The following is a 17,488-nucleotide window of genomic DNA, read 5'->3' as shown; positions in this document are numbered from 1 at the left end:
GGTCCAAACTCAGAAGACTGGTGGCCTTTGCCTGACCTCGAAGGTCGGGAATAGACGCGGGTCTTTGTGGAAAGCAGCATCCTACCGAGAGGATGGGGCTGTGAAGGACTGGCCCCTGCGCCTGGCTTCCCGGGCTCAGGGCTGAACCTTGAGGGAGGTGAGGGGGTGCTAACCACCCGCTAGGAATGTAGGGCAGCGAAGAGTGGGTGCCACTACCGGGAGCCAGGGCGCAGCCTGCGGCAGAAGCACCCTCTTCGAGCCAGCCGCCGCCGCTGCCGCTCCCCGGGTCCCTGGATAGCCTCACCACCGACTCCTCGGAAAGTTCGGGGAGCTGGCGGGGACTGACGGTCCGCGGCGAAGGCGGAGAAGGATTGGTGTCCCCGCCCTTGCCAGCCCTCCCCTGGTGCTGCCTGAGGGCACCGGCTCCCCAGCCCTGGGACAGCGGCGCTCGATTCCTGCTCGCCCAGCTAGCGCTTCGGACCCCGCGGGGGGCTCCCAGCTCTGACCTCGCACGCGTCCCTCGGGGCCACTGCGCCTCGCCACCACCCCAGCGCACCGACACCCCCCACTCCACACCTCCTGCCCGCACTACCCGCCGCCCTCCCCATCCCCGCAGAGCTGCTCTCCCCTCCTCTCCCCACCTCCCAGCGAGGGGCGGGAGGGGGCGTGGCAGGGCCTGGATTTCTGTAGCTGCTACCCGGCTCCCCGCACTCGGAGTCTGCAGGAGGAACGCGGCCCCCGCCGCTGTCCAGCCGCTCCGTGCCTTTCGCGCCCGGCGCAGCCGCTGCTGTCGCCGCCGCCTCGCCGAGAAACTCAGCCACTCGCTCGCCATGGACACTCCTAGGGTCCTTTTCTGGGCGATCTTCCTCATCAGCTTCCTCTGGGATTTGCCGGGTTTCCAGCAGGCTTCCATCTCCTCGTCCTCCTCCACCGAATTGGATTCCACCAAGGACGTGGGGAACCGCAAAGAAGGGAAGATGCAGAGGACTCCACAAGAGAGTGCGGAGGGCCGGACGCCCCAAGAGCACCGGCCGCGGCAGAACGAGCTCCGGCGGCGGCCGCCTGGACAATCTCAGGGGCAGGAGTCGCCGGGCAGGGGCCCGCGCGTGGTCCCTCACGAGTACATGCTGTCAATCTACAGGACTTATTCCATTGCTGAGAAGCTGGGCATCAATGCCAGCTTTTTCCAGTCTTCCAAGTCAGCTAATACGATCACTAGCTTTGTAGACAGAGGACTGGGTAAGTGGCAAAGAAAGCTCCTGACTCTTCTCTGGTTGGAGCTCCTCAACCAGAGCGCTGCCCCGGCTCTGGCAAGGGGCTGCTTTTGTGAATTCCCTTCGCATTCTGGACACCTCCCCCCGCCTTTTTTTCTTTTTCTCAAGCCCCAAATTCGGAGTGCAGCTGCAGCTTTTGCGCCAGTCTGCAGTCCTCCCCTACTTTGTTACTTTTTTCTCTCTTTTCCTTTCATGTTTTCTCTTACGTGCATCGCCGCGGCCACTGGTCTGGTAGCTAGCAGAGGAAGCGTAGAGGAAGACAAGTGGTGAGTAACTGAAGGGAGATAGAGAAGAGTCAGGGAAAGGACTGAGAGACCCTGGCTCCAAAGCTTGTGAGGGTCGCGGGCCCTAGAGCATCCGTGAGAGCTTTAGAGAGCCTCCTGTCTCTCAAGGAAAAGCCGGCACAAGGTAGTCAGTCGGCCAAGTCTAGTATCGGTGTCAGGCAGTGCCTAGATCCAGCAGCACTGTGGGTTAGCCCAGAGTCCTGCGCAGAGTGTGGGGGAACATCAGACAGGTGGACACCCAGTGCCTTGCGGCACCGTTTTTGTTTTTCTTCCTAGCACACCTGATAGTTTTTCAGTCACCGTCCACGGGGTGAGCTGAAACTGGGACCGCTAAAAGCGTGAGATTGTTGGGACTTACAGAACTACAGAACGATACTGAGAAAGGTAGAAACCTTTCTCAGCCATACCACCCTTTTCTCTATAAGCATCTCGGGGACCTAACCCTCATCTCCTGTGCCAGACAGGATGCACTCGCGTCTATAGGATTCTGAGTTCCCAACTCTTGCTGTTATCGCTGATCCAAAGTATGAGCAGTGTCTTAGGGAAATCTTCAGCTACTGGGGAAAGTTTCACAGGGTTCTAGAGAGGAAAAGTAATTCAGAAAAAGCAAGAAAGGAGAGAAAGAGGAAAGGACAGTAGACAGAGGGGAAGGTATAGAGAAGGTAGGAGGAGCTTCCCCTACTCCCAGACTTAGCTGTTCCTAGACCCACAGGTTCGGGTTCAGTGAAAACTACCCAGAAACTCAAGAGCCTCCGGGATTGGGCAGAGGGAACTGGTCAGCTACAACTATCTACCTTGATTGCTTGCACATTCTCTAACCTTTCCAGAGTAGGCTAATGTCCCCCTCCCCCACCTGCCCCAAGTCCTATTCAATCTCCAGCCTCCAGCCTTCCCTCCAAGCTGCTTTTCTTCGCAGCCAAGGTTCTGGGCCCAGCCAGCTTTCAGCTACAATCCGAGGTCAGCTGGGTTAGGAGCTGCTGAAAGATCCCGATGGCAAATTAATGCCGCCGTATTTTAGGACGATTTTAGGAACAATAAAGTCATCTTTACAAAGACACGTGGCTTCTTCGTTGCTGCTACTAGGTCTTGAACCTGGGCACTCTAGTGCAGCGCCAACTTCTTCCTACCGCACTGCAATGCAGTTTCTCTACCAGTAACTTCTCTGTTAACCTCCTAGCATCTCTAATACTGTCGCCAAAAGAGAGGTGACGGAAGGTCAGAGGACACTGTTTAAGGGAAGAAATCCTAGAGGCCTAGGCTGTCAGGCAATTGGATACGTTTTTCTTTTCCTTGGAAATGGCAAGCTCTCCCATCTTAAGCCAGGCAGACACCCTTATTGGTTCACTACTCCCTGAGAGTTCCTAGGCACAGCACTAAGGGACAGTGTGGGCTATTCCAAGGTATCTAGAGGAGACTTTGGAATTTCAGAAAGCATGAAAAGTTGCCTGTATCTGGGGTCCTAAGACCTTGCTTAGACTCCAGCACCCATCAACCCTTGTTTGCCCTGCAGCGCCCACACACCCTAGAGCCAAGGCACCATGCTGGGAACCCACCCACGGGTTCTTCGAGAAGGAGCACAGGGTAAGGTTTGGGGAAGGGGAAGAACACTGTTCCCTACCCATGGTCGTAAAACTAGGAAGACAGTGGATTCAACCTCAGAAAGAGTTGGGACAGGGCTGCCAGAGATTCCTAGTCAGAGGAGACGCGGCAGGAGCATCAGACCGGGACCGCAGCTCTAAAGGCTCTGTCTCCACCTCGCTCGCCAAGTTCGAAAGAAAACTTTAAGAGGGCAGCTGGGATACTTAGAAGGCTGAGATGTTAGTCTCAAGCCTCACTGGTGTAAAGAAGCTCGGAGGAGGGGGGTGCAGAGAGGAACTGGAGGAGCGTGCGGAGGAGGGGCTGTATTGCTGGCTGCAGCCCCAGCTTGATAAAGGGAAAACCTCACTTTCCCTCTCACTGATTTTGATTTGATGTGTCACCGGCGGTGACCTCGGGTTGGACCTTCCGGGGCTTGCTTAGCATTGGGCCCCTGATTGGAGTGTTTCGACTCAGCGATCTAATTGAGGGTTCATGTCATAACACATCAAACGGTGTCTAGTCTCCCGTGATGGAAGGGACCCACTAACCGCGCATCCTCAGCTTCTGGCGAGGACTTCCGCCCCTCTCGCGCGGGGCTTCTTAACGTGCCAAACTCTTCAGCATCCCCTCCCCCAACCCCTGAGTGGGCTGGCAAGAAAAAAAAAAAGGGCAAGCCGGGAGCTGAGCGGGTCGTGCTAAGTTGGCGCCTTGCCTAGGGGAGGTTTAAATCACCACAGAGTGGTAGGGTAGGCTGGGAGCTCAGGAGCCAGGGTCTCTCTAGGGGAGGAGCCTCGAAGCCTGTTCACATGCTTCAAGACACTCGCAGAGAATTCGTTAAAGGTCTTGCTCATACGGGAACTTTAAAGTTATACCTGAAGCTGGTCTAAGAATGGGAGGGCTGGAATAAGCAAGTGAGCGGTGGCTCCACAGAGACACCACCGGCAGCCTTCTGTACAGTCAAGAGTGCTGCTCCCTGTCCCACTCGCGAAGGAGGCTTTGAGAACGTTATTCACCCTGAAAGGGTGAATAACGGTAGCCAAGATTGATTGACCTTTTATTGTGGGCCAAGTACTGTGCTAAAAGCTATGATGACATGAATGAGCTCGTTTACGTCTCAGCTACTGTTACTGCGTTGCTTTAGAGGTGAATTAAGAAAGGCAGAGAAATTAAGTTGCTCAAGGTCACACTACTTGTGAGAGGTGAGACTGGCGTATGAGTCTAGACTGAATGATAAACACTGTATGTGCGGATGGGATAAGGACAAGAAGTTTCTAAGAAGTATGTTGAGATGCTGAAGTTTTTACAAAAGGTAAAAGTGAGATTTCCTTTCTGGCTTGATGTGGTACTTAAACACCCAATTAGTAGTTCTGGAACTTGGATGCAAGGTCTGAATATATGCCGTGCCCGGCTTTCTCTTGTGTTTATTTAGCAGAGGCACAAACTACTTTATGCATGATCTTTTTAACACGTTTAACACGTTTTCATGCTGTGCCTCAAAAATTATTTTAGATAGGTAGAGATGAGAAAGTGTGTTTGTATGTGTTGATGGGGAGCTGAGATCACAGGATCGGAGTGAACCAGGTTAGATATGAAATTACAAAGACCCTGGACTCCCAGTCAGTCAAGAGGGGGTGGGGAGGGAGATTAAGATTGAGAGAGAGGTCCTGCTTTGCAATTTATCTGGTAAGTGCCAAATAATTTTATATATATATATATATATATATATATATATATATATATGCATCAAAGATTAGAGAAAGAAACAAATTGAGTCTAAGGTTACTTCTGTGGGTTGGGTTTCCCAGAGACTTTGAAGTAAGAACAGTTGTTATTGTGTTGTTGATACAAGTCTGCTTACAGGAAGAAGACAGCAAAGAACAGATAACACCAAAGAAGAGGGGAAAGCATCCTTTGGAGCTGGGTGCCCTTAGAATCCAGTCAGGGAGAGTCTGCTCTTTATCTTCGTTCAGAGATTACAAAGAGGCAGAAGTATGCTAGAGATAGACAGGCTTTGGAGAGAGGAGGACGATCTAGTGCTTCATAGTTTCCTGCTATTGGAGTTTGCCTGTTACATTGTGTTTATGCGGAACAGTGGGTTTCTGCCTGGAGTAATCAACAGGGCAGTGCTAGCACTTTTGCCTGTACCCTGTTGTCGTTGGCAAACGGAAAATGAAATATAAGCAGGGAAGTATTTTAATGGGGACGGGGGGAATTCGCAACTGTTAATTATTTGGTGACCTTGTATTCGATTTGTTTGAGTCCCTTATAAAAACACTAATTCATACCAGACGGCCAAGTGAGGAAGCTGGGCAGAAGGTTCCAATCTAGGCTTTATTTCCCCGGAAAGAGAGAGCAGCCTTGGAAGGGGCTTGCTAAGCGTGCAAGTGAGTGTGTGTGAGGGATGTGGGCAGGGGACTGGGTATAGAGCTAGCTTTGTGGTTCAGGCTGAAGGATCTTCCTAGTTGGGTTAATTGGAGGTTCTAGGGAAAGCCCTGGGTAGGACAAGGAAGTATTAAACTCCAAAGTTTGTGCACTCTTGTAGTTGGACAATGATTCAGGTACATTTAAGACCATAAACCAGTTCCCAAACCTATAAGCTTGAGGCTCAACACCAGTTGCTGTCTTTGGATTTTTAAGAGGCAACAAAAGGGAAAAGGTAAGATGCTAATAAGACAGGGAATCTCTCCTGTAGTCAGACTGCAGGTTTCAGGAAGAGTCTTAGCCAGGAAGGCTTATCTGAGGACATCAAAAGTTATCCTCTTCTCTGGATTTGGAGCTTTTGCCCAGGGTGTAATCGCTAGTGGGGGAGGGGAAGGAAAACGTGCTCAAACACCCCTTTTGTTTTTGCACATTAAGAAAAACAAAATTCATTCGAGCCACAGATCCCAGATCCTGTGCACTTTGTGAATTCTCCCTTTCCTAAATGAATCAGGATGGAAAAGTCATCTGTCTGACAAGAGAGCATAGGTATCCCAGGATCCTCTGGGAACTCAGGTCTTTCATGGAAAGGAACTTGATTCCTCCACCTGGCGTTCTTGGGTACTACCACACTTCTTCCATAGTCAGGGATCTTCTAGGGTCTTTGTTTTTGTGGGGGTGATGGTAGAAATGTGTCACATAAAGGAAGTTTTTCTTCCTGACAGACTGCTGTTTGCATCAACCGTGGTCCATTCAACCATAGCTCCTAGGTGCTTTTAAGATCAATAAAAAAAGTTCAGTAGCTCCTTTGCCTTTTCATAACCTGGAACCAACTGTGACTTTTTTTGGAATCAAGGACCAGTCTTTTTGCTATAGAATGCTGGAATAAGGACCCATTGCAAGTTCTTTGACAGCCCTAGTCTAAACCCTGTATGTTTATTTTACAATTCAATTTGAGTTACATTATGTCTTCTGTTTACTGAAATTAAATAGGTCACCATTGTCCTAATGGGTTCCAGGTACACCTTCTGCTTTCAGGTACACACACTGGGACTGCCCAGGGTGGAGAATTAGGTCCGCTTGTCAAGGAGGGACTTCAGGAGCTCAAAAAGGACAGCGAGCTGCTTGGTGGAGAGAGGCTCTGGCTGTGCAGTTAGAGGCTGGCATCTGGGGCGGGGCAATGCTTACAGATCAGAGAGGGCTGTACAAGAGCAGAGAAGGGGGGGCTTCAGGCACTAGTTGGTGGTTGATGAGACTGAAGAGAGGGGCATAAAGCAAGACAGGGCAAAAAGAAGCAGTGTTCACGTTTTGCACAGCAAGCTTCTAAGGGAGAGAGATGGTCCAGCTACTGCCCACTTCCCAGTAGACTGGAGCTTGGAAGCTCGGTGCGGGTGGAAACCTGAAAACAAAACAAAACTCCAGACTGTGATCTGCAGCTGACACCAAGAATCTCATTTTGCTACATTGTTGAAAGATAGAACAAGATGAGTAACTCGAAGGAACCCCTTCTTCAGAGATTGCACCTCATCCAGTACATCAAAGAATATTATGGAGACTCCTTCAAAGCAGGAGCCTTTGGAAATAGGAAGCCACCATCCAGTGCATCTTTGAACCTTCTGCCTTCTGCTACTACAGGGTTACTTGGGAAGAGGAGCTGCATAGAACATCCACTTATCTTTCTGCTTTTGGGCTGATGAGGCCTGGATCTAATTGCAGATTCTAGGAGAGCTTTACGACTCATGCATCCCCATCACTAACTTACCAGGAGATGTGGTGTCACTTCCACTGAGCTTTTTGTAGATTCAATCCTGCAACTTGGGTCCCTGTGGCACTACCTCTACAGTTTACAGAGCATGGGTGGGAACTAGGAGGGTTTTGATCTCCTGTATGTGGTTCAATTAAACTTTAAGCTGCTGTGGTTGGGAGCCCAAGGTATGACACAGCTGAAAAGAAAAATGCCAGGGCAAGTATTCTTTACCTTGGGTAGTCCCTGTCTCTCCAGCAAAAAGAGATTTTGGAACTTAGTTCCAAAGTAAATATTTTATCTGTCAAGACAGAACTAGGCTTTCATTTGCTGTGCTCAGTACTCAGGGGAGCTGCTCTTTTCCTTTGTAGCTGCCCAGAAATTAGCAAGACTGAATTTGGAGTTATCACATTTTGAGGCTGGACCAAGGATCAATGATGTAGTTTCAGTCTGAACTTCACTTTTTCCCATGAAGCAGACCCTGAGGTACCAGCATTGGGAGTTTTCCACAGGATCCAGGCAGGTGACAAGATCCTAACCAAGCAGCATACAAGTTGTAAGTTCATGTCAGAAGGAAAACATAGATCTACCATGCAAAGCAAAAAAATAAAGAGAAAGAAAGAGAGAAAGAAAGAAAGAAAGAAAGAAAGGAAGGAAGAAAGAGAGAGAGAGAGAGAGAGAGAGAAAGAAAGAAAGAAAGAAAGAAAGAAAGAAAGAAAGAAAGAAAGAAAGAAAGAAAGAAAGAAAAGCAAAATCAGACAATCCATGAATGGCTCCCAGGTCACTCTTGGGGTTGGAAGGGGGGTTTTAAAAAAAAAGCCGAAACATACAGCAAGCTGTGAGTGAAGGCACCAAGAAAGTCAAGAGACTCAGTGTGTGAGCAGGATGCACACCCTGACAGAGCCAACAAAGTGATCTTAATACTGACAGATGTATCGTACCACCAGCAGCACTGAGACTCAGGTGTTCATTTCTATGCCTCCTTCCCTCCACACAGGAGTAGGGTTTTGTTTTGGTTTTGTCTTTTTCAGGTACAAAAAGGGAGTATCCTTTTCTTACTACCAATGATTGGTTCTGTGGACAGATCATACCTACAAAGCATACCAATGAGAGGAATTACAGGTGCCTCAGGGGTGCACTTGCTCAGCCAGAGAGAGTCACAGGTTAATGCATAGGCTAACACTGCCTTACTTCCTGGTGGAGACTTATAAAAATGGTTTAGTCTTTATTGACTGGAATTTATTGAGGAGGGCACTCATCATCTGGTACTGTGCTGTTGTACATGAATTGAAAAGACTTAGAAAGGTCACTATAATACATTTCAAAGCTATTGTTGCAAAAGCCTTGTCATTATAACTCAGATAGGTAGGAGCCAGAAGTTCTTCCTGTTTTCTTTATCTGTGTTGCCCAAGAATGCTTTCCCTCTACTCCTAGAAATCTAGTGGAAATAACTGAACCATGACTGTTCAAAGAAGGCCAAGAAGAAGATAGATAAATCTCTTCCTACCAAAATATAGATAACCATAGTAAGGTTGGCTGCAAGTTTCCCTGTACCATGCAATATACCTTGATTCTGACTTTTACAGTGATCCTGCCAGATATACAGGACATTCTCTGGCTTTGCAGATGAGACATATGAGGCTGGGAATTCATGTGATTAAGACACCAAGTCACAGATAAGGACTGGAATAAACACCATTTTTTCAGAGTTTAGGTGATCATGCTCACTCCACATTGTCAGTAGTAACTAACATGTGTATAAATAACAATGTCAGGAGTTGCTCACATCTCCTGTGTCCCTGTGAGCTGGCATCACTATCTCTACCTTGTAAAAGAGACACAAGATTTTTTTTTTGATACTGTCTTCCAAAAGTCACAGTGTTGACAATCTTTCAGCTACACTGCTTAGGAAATGGATGACTCTTGGAGACCAGTTACCTGAGCCATCATCCCTCCTTCCTAGCATGAGCAGTGAAGAAGAACTAGAATCATGTCAGAGGTTTAACTGTGCACAGAGATCAAGGGTTGTGTTTAGAGAGATGACACAGGTACAGGAGCCAAACTGTCAGGCCCAACATTTACTGGTAAGACTCTTGGGTTTTCATTTATAACAATAGCTTTCTCAGAGGTGAATTTTATCTTTATTTATAATATACATTATATAATACTGTCTAGAATAATGGACTTGTGGGCTCCCTGTGACACTTTCATACATGTATCACTGTGTTTTGCTGAACCTTGTTCCCCTTGTCCTGTTTCCAATGGTTACCCCCTCCATATAATCATCTTTTAGCTTCCATGTCACATATACATTTTCATATATTCCTCAACTGTAGAAAGCATGGAATATTTATCTTATTATCCTGGTATTACTCTCTCCTGCTTTTGTTCTTCTTCACTGCTGGGTTTTTAAAACATGTATTTTAAATTTTTAGTTGACATGGTATTTACATATACTTATAGGGTACAATGTGAAATTCTAACTTATGTATGCACACGCACACACACACACACACACACAATGTGTAACCGTTAGCTCATAGGTGACTGTGAGAATTACATAAGCTAAGAATTTATATTTTTCCCAACACATAGTAAATATTACACTACTGTCTGATATTACAGCCAATGCTCTGGGTGATCAATCATGGTTCTGAGGTTAAGCGAGAGCATTCAGGGGTGCTGGTGTGTGGGATTCTTCCAAAACGTTTTCTTCATGAAAATTCTTAGCAAAGAGCCAGAGTTTACAAGGATGGTCTCAGGAATGCCTCTGAGGTACTGTATTCTAGGGTAAATGGTCCAAGCTAGTCTATGGGCCTTCATACCACATATGGAGTATACCTGGAATATTCTAACTTGACAGACTTTTGACACTCAGGGTGGTGATGGTTCCGAGACCCCACCATTCCTCCAGATACATTCATGAAGTCTGAGCATCGAAGTTTTCCATCTAGTAAAGGAAAAGGTAACCCATCCTGGGGAAACTGCATCACAGTCAAGTATTGATCTGATTGAGGGCCAAAATCTAAGTAGTGGCAGGCTTCCCCTTTTCTTTTCTTTCCACTGCACAATCAAGGCCTCCGTAGAGGAGTCCTGAGAGATGGAGATCTTGGAGCTAATGCAATTCATCTCTTACTGGTTGCAAGATGCTAAGTTAAGTCTTGGTGCTCTGAAGTTTCTTCCCTGGAAATGACTGTGACAGTGGAGCTGAGCTTGAATGCTTGGGAAGGGATCTGAGACTGGCCATCAAAGCTCTGAGTTCTGTGAGCCTGGCACGAAGGCAGTGTCCAGTTAACACCCCAAAGTACTTCTGGGTCCACAATAAGGTAGGGTCAGGAAGGAAGCTTAGTTTCAGAGTTCTGGAATGTTCTTTGCAAAGATGGGCCATTGATTATCTTTGCACCCATGGCCTGATCCTACTTAGGGTGTGTGAGTGGGAAAGGTCACATATTCTGAGCTTTCTGAGCTGCAGGCTAGCTACAGATTCTGTGCTTTCCAACACACAGGAGACATGGCCAGGCAGATGGGGGAGGTTGCTGGAGTCTGACCAGCGTCTATTCAGAGAATCTCAGTTAATGTAGAGGTGAGACACCAGTCAGTGTATAAAGGGCCTGCTGATCCTTTTAGAAGTCCATATAGAATCTTGGTTCTGGACTCTGGGGAAAAAACAAATCCAAGCTGAATCCTCAAGAGGGATATCAAGTGTACAAGATCCCAGTGGTGTCTTGGGAAATCAGTTCTGGTCCTTCCCCCTTTGTAAGTTTCAGATTTTTAGAAATCCTATGCAGGCTAGCTGGCTGGCAACCCCTTAAGTAGGAATAACTACAGGATACTGATGGAATATTCTGGCTTGTATCCTAAGCTCAGGCTGTCTGTGGGCTCCCTGGCTACATCTTTTCCTCTCCATTTTAGTGTTTGCCTCTAGAGTCCTTCAGCCATTTACTGTGCCCACCATAACCTTGTGCACTTGCCGAAGAATGTCTGTCTCCATAATTGCTCTGGATCCTTCTTCTCTAATTAAATCCTCATCTTAACTTATGTTTATTCTGACTGAGACATCTTTCGATCAACATCCTCCTATTTGGATTTTTAAAACTTCTGTACTAAGAGCTCTGGACGACATCATCATAGTACAACAAGAAGAAGGTAGGAGGGTGGAGAGCTCCAATCCAGTCTGGACTGGATAGGAGACATTTTTAGTTAAATAAATGAAAACCAAGACACCTTACACCAGAACTGTCAGGATTTCTATTTTGCCCATATTTGTACTGTTGCCAGTTCAAGATTTTCTTCAGACATGCCTGTTACGACTCTTCCTCATTTCCTTCCTCCTTTCTTCACTACTCATCTTCCGGAGAAAAAGGAAGTGCAGAAAATCCCCACAGTTATGCCTTGAAAGGCTTATGAGTCCAATGCCCAAGAGAGCTCAGTTGACTGAGGTGGGAGATGTGCTGTAAACCAAACTGAGTTGATGCAAAGAGAAGTCTTTCCTGATGAATTACTGATCATTCTCCAACTCAAAGAGCCTAAAGCAGGCAAGCAGTTTCGGGATGCTTGTGAGATGATTTATGAAAATATGCCATCGATTTAGAAGCCAACAGTGGACATTTATGCAAGGGAGGGAGTCATTTGCTGATATCACTCATATTTACATAAGACTTGGATGAGGTCTGTACAAGGCAGTGCAAAGGGCCAGGACTGGCTTCCTAGCCACGGGTGACCCACAGCAGCTGGGCCAGGCTTTAGTTTGCCAGGCCAGCTGGTAAAGTGTTTGGAGCAGTCTGTAACTACTACTTGGTAGTCTCTACATTCCAGACCTATGGTATGCCTCTTCTTGGCTATGTCTTTGCTGCATAGGGCTCCAAAGCCGGTTCAAACATGTGGGGAATGTGGTCTGGAGGGCATCTGTAGAGAGTAGCTACCTTCTTGGGTCCTGTGCTTAGAAGTTAGAGGCTCTAGAGACCTGCAAGGCATGCAGATGAAATTATCAAAAATTATCAGTGTTTCTATGGACTAGAAGGAGCCTAGAGAGACTATGACATGGTCTAGGGGTGGCATCTTGGATCTTGCTCTGCATCTGGGTGCTTTGTTCTTTCTCTACTGCAGTGACTCTTCTCCCCACAAGATGGGAAATCCAATCCCTACCTGTGTTGGTGGCCCTCTGAAACTGAATACATGAACCAACAGAATAAGCATCATTTGGATGTTTCTAGAAAGATATCCTCCTAAGCCTCTGGAATCTGAAATAATTTTTTGTCTGTGGCAAGTTCCTATGATTCTAGGTTGTTTTTGTTTGTTTAGTATTTGGTGTGTATGGTGTGTGTGTGTGTGTGTGTGTGTGTGTGTTACTAATGGCCATTGCCCTAGACTGATCTCTAAGTTCCTGGGCTACAGATTTCTGGTTTTTAGCCCAGTTTGATGGCCCAGGTAGCTTTTTTAGTAGCCTGTCTTCTTGAGAGGATCACACTATTCATGTGTATGTTTACCTGGGATGCTGTGGCATGCTGACTGGGGTGGCTGTAAGTGTTCAGGTACAATCATGAGGGAGACAAGTACAGGAAGAAAAGGGAACAGATTTAGACTGGAGGCCATATTTGCATTCTTTCTAGAGTTCTAGAATAATAGTATGTACAGGACAGTTTTACAAGATAGGTCACCAGACAACTTAAGGTGGAAGAATCTACAAGAGTCTTTCTCTACAGATGCTTGTTTCAGTTTTGACTCAGATGTGCAGACTATTATCTTACCTTTAAAAAAGAGAGAAAGAAAAGGAAAGAAAAGAGCCAGATGGTGGTGGCACCAGCAATTGGAAAGCAGAGGCAGGCAGATTTCTGTGAGTTCAAGGCCAGTCTGGTCTACAGAGTGAGTTCCAGGACAGCCAGGGCTACACAAGGAAACCTGTCTCGAAAAAACAAGCAAACAAAAAACCAAACCAAACCAAAAGAATGGAAACAAAAGAATGGCATCTCTACGTTGCAGGAGAGATAGGTAAATAGCTCCTTATACTTTATACATGTCCATGTTCTCTAACCAACAACCAAGTAAGTCACATGAAAATAGAGATGGACATGATTTCCCAAAGGAGACCAGACTTTATTCCCGACAAGCTCCACAATTACAGTTTGGTCCGTATCCCCTTCCTTTAGCCCCTTCCTACTCTTGGCTGCTTCTAGAATTCTATATTTGGCCTACAGTACCGACGCAATGGGACTCGATGCTGAATGCTCAGGCGTTGGATCTAGGCACATCTAAGTGGTGCCCTCGACCTCATCATTTATTTAGGCAATTAATTTCCCCAAACCTTGGTTTTCCCACCATAGAAATGGGACCAGTATCTACCTACCCCGTTGAACTGTGCAATGGAATCAAGGTTAGAACTGTGTCAACCCTCAGGGCTTTTAGCTGGAACAGCATGTGTTCGCTAGTTTGTCTGTTCCACCCTGAACTGGGAAGAGAGGGATCGAGAGAAGCCTAAAGTGACAGATACACAGATATGGATAGTGGCCAAGCACCACCACCACCAGCCACAGCTTTCTATGAAGGAAAAGAAAGTGTGGTGAACTCCCCCTGGGCTGGTTTGAAGGTCTTGGCTTCCATAAACCAACTTCCTGCAGCAGGTCTTCCCTTTTTGCCTCTCCAACTCTTCCCACAGCTCCACCTCAGGTACAGACATGCGCCTTAGAGGCAGCCAGCCAGCAGTTAGCCCAGAGTGCTGGCTGGGTGTGGCTGAGGTTCCAGAGCCAGTGTCCGTGGGCAATATGTCCCCAGGCTACATCTGGACAGGCAGTGAGGGTCGGAATGGACCTGGCCATACTTTTACTATTGAAATCGACCCAAACTTTACTAGCTTCTGGGGAAAGCAGGGGGCTTTGGGGATTTTTGTATTTGCTGGGTTGTAAACATTTTATGGGAAGGCAGCCCAGGAAAATCTGCTTAGCTTTCTGCCTTGCACGTTGAAGTGATGTTGGCTGCATGCACAAATGTGTCAGAAAAAGAGGTCTAATATTGCATTCATCCTAAAAATATTGCCTTGGAATTTTTAAAGTCTGCAAGTCTGTATGGTTCACAAATGTATTTTTCTCACTTGTAACCAAGAAATGAATCTTTGGGATTCACTGAAAAACAGAATATCCGATTGGGTGGTGGGGAAAGGAGTGGGGCATGTCCCTGCCAGTGTCTAGGTTCCCCTGGCTAAGGCTGTCTCTTTCCAGGAATGTCTGTTTCCCGAGTACAGAAAGACCTTCACAGATGAAAGTGCTAGTTTTCTCATGCCTGTCTCCACTTCTGAAAGCTGCATCTTCTTTTATTTGTTGGAAGGAAGGAAGGAAGAAAAAGATTGGAAAAGAAAGAAAGAAATGACACAGCAACTCTCCACCCAATCTGCATCATGCTGGGCCTAAAACACGCCAGCGACACTGTAGTGGGGGTAGCAATATGATCTTGGACTATTGGGTTTATAGAATGACTGTTAACTATAAATCACTTTGGAGTCTGAAGGAAAGAGTTTCATTATAAGCACCCAAAAGCCTCATGCCCGGATCCTGTTCTTGGATATCGATTCAATTAGACAAACAGACTCTGACACAGATACTTTAAAGGGCAAATTGAAAATCATGCTTCTACAAGTTTCACAGCCATTGACCTGTGTGTGTTCTATGTCTCCCAGGGTTCTGGGTCTGTGGTAAGCAAGGGCTTGCCATTCATCCTTTTATAGGTTGGTGGAGGGTGTCCGGGTGACTGGGAAAGACAGACAACGTGACAAATATAGACTGGATAATTGTAGATAGTTACTAGTGCCAGAAAGATAATAAATAAGTCAAGGACCTGTGATAGTGGCTCAGAGAGGCTGTTTTGAATCAAGGTGGTTTGGGATGACCTCTTGGAAGTGGGAACGTTTGAGAAGTCAATGATGAAAACTCCCGGACAGAAGGGCTAGAGGAGCCCAGACTTGTGACCACAAGGGCATATTAGTGGTTACACAGCATGCTGACAGGGAGCCCAGGGAGGCCGCCTCAATAAGAGTACAAACTTCTGTCTCAGACAGCAGCAGAGCTGAGGAGGGGGTCCAGTCTGGTGTGGTTCCTCACCACACAGTGTATGTATGGTCCAGGCATGAGCGGGCGGCCGAACTGGACTCCCAGGCTGCCTACCCCCTCCTTCCCACTTCCTCTTGGGGATTGCCGAAGAGCACCAGGCTGATCTCCCCGTAAGTGAAACTGACTGTAATTATTTTTTATCTCGCAGACGATCTCTCGCACACTCCTCTCCGGAGACAGAAGTATTTGTTTGATGTGTCCACGCTCTCAGACAAAGAAGAGCTGGTGGGCGCAGAGCTGAGGCTTTATCGCCAGGCGCCCCCAACGCCCTGGGGGCCACCGACCCGACCGCTGCACTTGCAGCTTTTCCCCTGTTTGTCCCCATTGCTACTGGACGCCAGGACCCTGGATCCTCAGGGGCCAACCCAGGCGGGCTGGGAAGTCTTCGACGTGTGGCAGGGCCTGCACTCTCAGCCCTGGAAGCAGCTGTGCTTGGAGTTGCGGGCAGCCTGGGGTGAGCTGGACGCCGGCGATACTGGGGCGCGCGCGAGGGGTCCCCAGCAGCCACCGCCTCTGGACCTGCGGAGTCTGGGCTTCGGTCGGAGGGTGCGGCCGCCCCAGGAGCGCGCCCTGCTTGTCGTGTTCACCAGATCGCAGCGCAAGAACCTGTTCACTGAGATGCACGAGCAACTAGGCTCTGCAGAGGCTGCGGGAGCCGAGGGGTCATGGCCAGCGCCGTCGGGCGCCCCAGACGCCGGGTCTTGGCTGCCCTCGCCCGGCCGCCGGCGGCGACGCACCGCCTTCGCCAGCCGTCATGGCAAGCGACACGGCAAGAAGTCAAGGCTGCGCTGCAGCAGAAAGCCTCTGCACGTGAATTTTAAGGAGTTGGGCTGGGACGACTGGATTATCGCGCCCCTAGAGTACGAGGCCTATCACTGCGAGGGCGTGTGTGACTTTCCACTGCGGTCGCACCTGGAGCCCACCAACCACGCCATCATCCAGACGCTGATGAACTCCATGGACCCGGGCTCCACCCCACCCAGCTGCTGCGTTCCCACCAAATTGACTCCAATCAGCATCCTGTACATCGACGCGGGCAATAATGTGGTCTACAAGCAGTACGAGGACATGGTGGTGGAGTCCTGTGGTTGTAGGTAGCGGTGCTGTCCCGCCGCCTGGGCCAGGGACCATGGAGGGAGGCCTGACTGCTGAGAGAGGAGCAGGAGCTGGCCTGGAAGAGGCCACAGGTGGGGGACAGCATGAAAGTAGGAGCACAGTGGGAGAGGAGGCAGCCCAGTCTTCCCAGAACCTTCCCACAACTCAGAAGCAGCTAAGGGTTTCACACTTTGCCTGGCCGTCCCGGAAAGACTAGACACGAAGGATTCTTTATTTTATTAGTATGCTTTTTTTTTCATCTTGGTTTTGGTAGGATGTGGAAAGAGGGGAGATGTGTATCTGTTCACAAGTGTTCTGTGGGAGGAGGGCGTGAGAGAAATAACCGATTACTTGTGTCCCTGTCTCAGATTGGTTGTTTCTACCTGTGTAAGAAAGTGAGACCTTTTGAATTTTTCCAGCCAAGTCACAGCTGGAGTCCTCGGCTGCACAGGAAAGATTAGGGGAGTTGGCCAAAGGAGTATGCCAGTCTGGAGGGGTCTTGCCCTTAGAGAAGCTCAAGCTGCCTCCTTTCCCCTCTGCGCAATTCCCATTCATCAGCTCTGTCCTGGCCTCTCCCAGCTCAGGGAACTGGGAGTTGCCACTGCTGCGGACTCAGGTCTCCGGATGCCTTTACTCTTGCTGGTGGGGGGAAAGGATTTGGTATGGATGGAATGACAAGAATTAGTCCATGTGGAACCCCGTGAAGGATAATGAGAAACCACAAGGCCTACCTCTGACCGGGTGACACTGAGGTGCATTACCCAAGCCTGGAGGTAGCCCACCCAAAAGCTCTTGGTCATGTTTCTCATTGATTTCTTTAAAACAGAATTTGCCAAAATTCCAGCATCTCCTTCTAAGGCAAAGGGTTTTTTTTTGTTTTGTTTTTTGTTTTGTTTTTCTTTTAATGGTGAGGGGTGGAAACTCTATAATTAAAGTAAGAAGGGAAGAGGAAGAGGAGGAGGAGGAGGAGGAGGAGGAGGAGGAGGAGGAGGAGGAGGA

The 17,488-nt window shown here is 48.1% G+C and overlaps 1 protein-coding gene across 1 annotated transcript; it reads left to right on the top strand.

Annotated features, from left to right (window-relative positions):
- The first annotated feature begins 728 nt into the window (after positions 1-728).
- Gdf6 (growth differentiation factor 6) lies at positions 729-17,429 on the top strand. The gene is made up of 2 exons (XM_028770267.1): positions 729-1,239; positions 15,543-17,429. The coding sequence occupies exons 1-2, from the start codon at positions 831-833 to the stop codon at positions 16,490-16,492; spliced, it is 1,359 nt and encodes a 452-aa protein (XP_028626100.1). The 5' UTR covers positions 729-830; the 3' UTR covers positions 16,493-17,429.
- The last annotated feature ends 59 nt before the right edge of the window (positions 17,430-17,488 follow it).

This window comes from Grammomys surdaster, unplaced genomic scaffold, assembly GCF_004785775.1.
Source record: "Grammomys surdaster isolate TR1022 unplaced genomic scaffold, NIH_TR_1.0 64, whole genome shotgun sequence".
Lineage (NCBI taxonomy): Eukaryota > Metazoa > Chordata > Mammalia > Rodentia > Muridae > Grammomys > Grammomys surdaster.
The sequence above is the reverse complement of the archived record's forward strand: the minus strand, read 5'-3'. Positions and strand labels throughout refer to the sequence as shown.

What these genes read in the sequence shown, in the direction of transcription:
- Gdf6 (XM_028770267.1), top strand. Translation starts at nt 831, where the DNA reads ATGGACACTCCTAGGGTCCTTTTCTGGGCGATCTTCCTCATCAGCTTC. An exon ending in CTTTGTAGACAGAGGACTGG is followed by an intron (nt 1,240 to 15,542) that starts GTAAGTGGCAAA and finishes TTTATCTCGCAG; the next exon opens with ACGATCTCTCGCACACTCCT.